Source organism: Felis catus, chromosome A1 (assembly GCF_018350175.1).
Source record: "Felis catus isolate Fca126 chromosome A1, F.catus_Fca126_mat1.0, whole genome shotgun sequence".
In the NCBI taxonomy this organism is placed as follows: Eukaryota; Metazoa; Chordata; class Mammalia; order Carnivora; family Felidae; genus Felis; species Felis catus.
Window position 1 is genome coordinate 115,489,537 of NC_058368.1, and position 6,084 is coordinate 115,495,620.

General features: G+C 52.8%; 1 protein-coding gene across 4 annotated transcripts; it reads right to left on the reverse strand.

Moving 5' to 3' along the window:
• Positions 1-5,312, reverse strand: STING1 (stimulator of interferon response cGAMP interactor 1). Of its 4 annotated transcripts, XM_045059739.1 has the most exons (8): positions 5,213-5,231; positions 4,821-4,921; positions 4,086-4,312; positions 3,785-3,965; positions 3,425-3,533; positions 2,021-2,259; positions 1,118-1,304; positions 1-540 (listed from the first exon to the last, which is right to left on the reverse strand). In XM_045059739.1, exons 3-8 carry the CDS (start codon positions 4,310-4,312, stop codon positions 350-352), a joined length of 1,134 nt encoding a protein of 377 aa, XP_044915674.1. In that variant the 5' UTR covers positions 4,821-4,921; positions 5,213-5,231; the 3' UTR covers positions 1-349. The 4 variants fall into 4 exon arrangements, with proteins under 4 accessions (XP_044915674.1, XP_044915677.1, XP_023111467.2 ...); XM_045059742.1 differs by lacking the exon at positions 4,086-4,312 and having other exon boundaries at positions 5,213-5,312; XM_023255699.2 differs by lacking the exon at positions 5,213-5,231 and having other exon boundaries at positions 4,821-4,960.
• Positions 5,313-6,084: the final 772 nt, after the last annotated feature.

A 6,084-nucleotide genomic window follows, 5' to 3' on the forward strand; every position in this document is an offset into this window, starting at 1 on the left:
TCCAGTGGAAGACACCTGATGTGTCCCTTAAGTTTACCTGGCATTTAGAGTTTCCAAAAAATTCCAGACAGTCATAGTCCTCACAACAACCCTGTGAGGTAGGTAGGGCAATGATTATAATCCTATTTCATAGATGAGCACACTGAGGTTCAGAGAGGCAAAATAACTTGCCCAAGGTCATAGGATTCATCTTGAGATGTTAAGTTCAGGGACCATCTCTGAGAGGGTCCTTGTGGGAAGAAATGGTTCTTCTGGCCATTCAGCTGCTGAAGAAAGCTCCTCAATCCGGAGTCTTGGGAATCCAGAATCTTGGGGAGCATTGGGAGTGCAGACCAGGTAATCCTGGGCTTCAGAAGACATCTGTACGGAGTGGGAGAGGCTGTTCCATGCCACTGATGAGGAGATTGGGCTCTTGGGACAGCACAGAGGGATTGCGTACCATTGAGGTCCCCACACTGCCCACAGTGACCTCCCTTTCCTCCTGCCGAAGGTGCCGGAGAATCTCCTGTGACAGGGAGAAGTTGCTTCCCTCTTCGGGTTCTGGAACAGGGATGGAGAAGGCATGGATGAAGACCTCATATGTTCTCATTTTAACATACCCTGAGGACTGCTGGGCAGATCCTCCAAACCTTCTTCTCCCGCACATCCCGGCACCCCCTCCCCTTCACTAAACTCTGGGGCTAGAGTTTCATGGAATTCTAGAGCTAGAAGTGGTTTTAGAGATGACAGAATTCCACCTTCCCAGTTTTCAAGATGATGCACAGAGAGGGGCAGGGACCTGTCAAAGTCACACGGTGATGCAGTAGCAGAGCTGAGGCTGCAGCCCTGATGTCTTTGCTCCTGACCTGGGGCTCTTCTGCTTCTTCTGGCATCCCTAGATGAAGTGAGGCACCCCTAGAACCCATCTCTTTACACTCCACCCAGGACAAATAGCTGAACACCTCAGAAAGCAGTTGAGCGCCCTAGGTGGAGAGGTAGGACCTCTCCCAGGGAGGAAGAATGCAGGGCTTGAATGCCTTGACCACTTGGGAAGGCCCAGGACCTGGTGCTGTCGTATCTATTTCTAACCCCTCAGGACACCTGACTCTTCCTGCCCTATAGCCTATCAACCCCTCACCCTGGTAGACAATGAGGCGGCAGTTGTTCTGACACTCAGGGGTGTCTGCCAGGATGTCTTCAAGTATTCGGCAGAAGAGTTTGGCCTGCTCAAGCCGATCCTCCCGGCTAAAGCCAGCTCGGCCATCCTGTGACATGGCAAAAAGGGTCTGCAAGGGGGTGGCGTACTCCAGAACACAGATGCCTGCCTGGAGGAGGTGAGAGGAATACAAGACTCAACCAGGGCCCAGGCAGACAGACTCTGGATCCTAGTGCCACTACTGGGGCCCCCCTCCCTCAGCCTGTAGAGATGGAGCACTGGGAGGAGGTTACCCTGATGGGATCTATGCTGTCTGGTGGTCTTTGCTCCTAAAATCAGGACCAGGACTTTGCTAAATTTATCCTTCACAGATCCTCCCCCTCAGATCCCAGGGCAAGGCCCATCAAGTCACCTGCTGTCAACTGCTCCAGCTGGAAACGAATTTGGGAGCTGGGCCCTGGGGTTCAACCTGTTCTTGGTTTCCCTCAATCTATGTGAAATCTTTCAGACATTTTCAGAACCTCATCTAGGACAGCTCTATGGTCAAGTGCAAGGTATACTCAGGTTGAAATCATCCACTGTCTTGCTGGTTCTCTGAGTCTCAGTTTCCTTATCTGTAAAGTAGGGGTCATAACCATCCTTACCTCACAAGGTGGCAGTGAGGGTTAAATGAGGCGGTCACATGAATATCATCTGGTATGCAGTAAGTGCTAAATAAGGGTTACTTATCATTGTCACCATTCAGAGCTGAATCTTGGCACCAACTGGAGAAATTGAGGCTCAGAGAAAGGCAGTGAATTTTTATCAGTGCTTGGCCAGCAGTCAGAATTCTGGTGCTCTGGGCCTGACTCCTCCTTAGCAGCACCCACCTCACTGCACACTCACCTGTTGCCCGTTTTCCAGAAGCGCATAGACGCTGTTGGTGTAAACCCGGCCCTTGATGCCAGCGCGGTCAGCGCTTTGCTGGGGCAGCTCATACAGGAAGCGAATGTTGGGGTCGGCCACACTCATGTCATCAGGCACTCCACAGTCCAGTGGGAAAAGGATGTGCAGCCGATGGCTCCCTGTGCCCCGTAGTATGTTGTTGTGCAGCTGATTGCATGTGAGTACCCGGGCCGGGAGCCCTGGGGTGGAAAGGCCCGAGAGGTCATTCCTACTAACCCTGTCTGCCACCTGACCCGGGATAGAGACCAGGTCATTGGTCCCCTCAATGTGCGGGTTCAAGAGAACGAAGGGTCCAGTCCACTTGCATTGTGCAGGAACCAGGAGGGGCGGAGCATTCAGGAACCCTTTCCTTCTCTCCCCCACCCCCACCACCTCTCTCTCGCCTCACTTGTCCTTTGTCCAGATTTCTGGGCCTGCCCCACTCCTTCCCACCACAGCTTTTAGGGCTTTGAGAGGCAGGAAGAGCCCTGGGAGGTTACACTGCCAGCATTTCCAGCTGCACGGAGTCTGGCCCTATCTCCAGACGTGTTTCCTAGCAGAAGCCCTGGTGACGAGGGCAGATAGCAGTGAGATACGGGAGAACTGTGGTCTGGGCCAGCAAGTCAGAAGAAATAAGACCTGACACATGGGCTCACAGTGGAGAGGTCAAGCGTCCAGGCTCTGGACAGACCTGGGTTCAAATCCTGTCTCCTCTCACTAAGCCAAGTGACTTTGGAGAAGTCTCTTCACCTCGCAGAACCACAATTTTCTTATCTCTAAAACAGGAATGTTGCAGGCGCCTGGGTGGCTCAGTCGGTTAAGTGTCCGACTTCGGCTCAGGTCATGATCTCACAGTTCGTGGGTTTGAGCCCCATATCAGGCTCTGTGCTGACAGCTCGGAGCCTGGAGCCTGCTTCGGATTCTGTGTCTCCCTCTCTCTCTGCTCCTCCCCTGATCTCACTCTGTCACTGTGTCTCTCAAAAATAAATAAACATTAACAAAATAAGATAAAACAGGGATGTTGGTTATTCGTTGCCCACAGGGTATGAATTAAAAGGCAAAATGCACAGGAAGGACACAAAGCATGCAGTAAATATTCACTGGAAGAATTCGTGGTTAATGAGGGAGAAGTCACTGTTCCCATGGTTAACAAGGGAGAAGGAGTATGGCTCTAAGTGCCATACTCCTTCCTGTAAATCAGGCATAATGACATCCTTCATACCTACAGAATTGCTCTGGGAATCAAATGATTTGTTAGGAATAAAAAGCCTTTGAAAAATACAGCAAGTTCTAGAAACACAAGAGGTTTTATGTCTAATTGTATGTCTTAGAGACCTAGAGAGAGGGGCACAGAGAATGACTCACCTGGCAGGATCAGCCGCAGGTACCCAATGTAATATGACCATGCCAGCCCATGGGCCACGTTGAAATTCTTTTTTTCACAGACTGCAGAGACCTCAGCTGGGGCTAGGCCCTAGACAGCAGTACAGGGCAAGGAGGCCTCCATGAAGGGTAACTGGAGCCCTCCTCCTCAAGAAGATTTCCCAATCTGCTGCCAACTTACTTCCTTCTCTGCCATTGCTGGACCCACTGTTACAGACCTTATAGGCTCTGCTCTAAGGACCAACCTCTAAACTAATCCCACTCCCAGTGCTGAGGTCAGAGTAGGTCATACTAGCTGCAGCCTCCATTCGGCTACACCCTCCACCTCTCTCTGTGTCTTACCTGGAGGTCCAGGAGGATGTTCAATGCCTGTGAGAGGCCCAGGAGGGCAAGCATCCAAGTGAAGGGCAGGTCTGTGCTGGGGAGGGTGCTGTAGAAATAACAGGACAGCAGCAGCAGGGCCCCACTGCGAACGGGGCTGCCCAGGCAAGCCTTCATAGCTCTCCAGTAGCTGCCCTGGTACCTGCAGGTGACAGTCAAGCCTCCAGCCCAGCTCAGCCAGAGAGATTCAAGGAGGGGCAGGGTCGGGGGTCAAGGGAGTGAGACACTTTGGGTGCCCAGTCACCACGGGTAATAGAGTCACCTGGAGTGGAGGTGACACAGCTCTTCAGTCAGATGGCAGACCCCCGTGAACAGCAGTCCCAGCTGCAGGGAGGCCAGGTGGAGCACCAGCCATCGGAGAGTATGGTCCGGGGACTCCCCCAGCCTCCAAAGGGCTGCCAGGCAGACTGCCAACAGGACCAAAGCCGCCTTCTGGGCCCCCATGCCCCTGGGCCTCGGGATGGATGGGTGCAGGCTAGTGCGGGGCATCTGTGGGCACCAAGAAACCCACTGTTGTTACCCTCTCACTCCCCTACCGCTTTGGGATAGCTTGCTTTCTCCCTGGTGCCCAGCCAGAGCCAGAGGCTGCTCTTTGAGAAGCCTCTAGGACAGGCCGGACATACAGCATCCCAGAGCTCCAGTCTAGGAGAGACTTGTTGAAAACAGAGCAGGAAGACAAGTGCATGTGCCCCCCCGCCCCCGGCAACACACACACCATACCCAACCCTGTGACACCACAGGAGTAGCGAAGAAAGAAAGCAGCAACCGTCCCAGACCCAGACCTGAAAGTGTCCTGTGAGGTGCCACCCACCTAGAGGCTGTTGGGGACCTGGACTTCCCTCTTTCCAAAATCCACCCCAGGGAAGACTTTAGTCAGCAAAGGTGACACCACAGTTCAAGGGGTGCAGGCAGGGCAGCCAGAAGACTTCCACCCAGCTCTGGCTCTCGGGGGCCTCAGCCTCGGAGCCCTTGCTCCACTGCTCCTGATCCTACCTACCTTCTACCTCCGAAACCCCGGGCTGTTTCTGGAAGATGACAGGGAAAGAAAGCCCCGTGAAATGGCTCCCAGCGATAAAGGCCAGCCTTTCTGGGTACAGCCTGAAAACGAAACATTAAAAACCAATCATAACTTTTTCCACAGCGCTCCAGCCCTGGCGTCTTGCCAGACCACAGCTTAGGGGAGGAGGGTATTTCCGGCTCCCCAGGGAAGGAGGAAGGGCCCCAATAAGCCATGCCCCAGTCTTGACATGGGGAGGCAAGCTTGCAAAGGCCCTTGTTCCATTGCCCTTTGCTACCCCCGAACCGAAGGTGTGCACAAACCCGTTACAGTCCCCCGTGGCCACAACCCTGACCGCCTCGAGCCCTCATGATCAAACACCCTCTACCAACACCCAGGCAGGACTCCATGCGACCAGACCGACACTCCCAGACGCACTACACCATGCTGCTGCCCTGCCTGATTATTTTTATTCTGATTTCCAGATGCAGATCCTCTTTTTCTGAAGACTGTGATATCAGGAAGGAGGTGGGGAGAATGAATAGTTACTTCCCGTAATGACAGCCTTTCTAGTAAAGGGCTTTATGGCAACAGAAAGCCCACAGGGGAGTGGAGTTTTGGCTCTCCACAGGAAGCAGCCACGCCTATGACTTCTCAGAGAGAACCCTGCAGTTCCAGCCAAAAAAGCAGTCAAGTGGAACCTCATCGACATCATCATCATCATAAGGTATTCACCACGCACCAGATATTATGCTAAGTGTTACATATATTATTTACTTAATCCACTGAGCAACCCTGTCAGGTAGGTATGATACTATTCCCCATTTTGCAGACGGGTAATCTGAGGCTCAGTGTGGTGAATTGCTTGCTCTGTGCCTTGATTTCATGAGAAGGGATAGAAGATTGACCAGGACCAAGTTTCATGCTTAAGATTTCCGCTGGGGTGGCAGAGGGAGTGTCTCAGTGCTGCTCTCTCGCAAACTGATAAGCTGATTTGATTTGAGGATGGCGCAGACCTCAGGAGTGGGATTGGGGGGCACCCACAGAGGGGCAGCAGTGTATTCCTGCCCAGGTCAGAGAGTCTGCACCTGGACCCTTCCCCACATCGCAACCGGAAACAAGATGACACCCCACATTCATACATGACACTGGCCTCCCAGGAACAAGGAGGTTTCCTAAAAACTCTTGTTTGTGAAAATCACTTCCTACAAATGGAGGAATTCCTTAAACCTTCTCTTCCCTGTAAGTGGCTCACAAAGGGGCC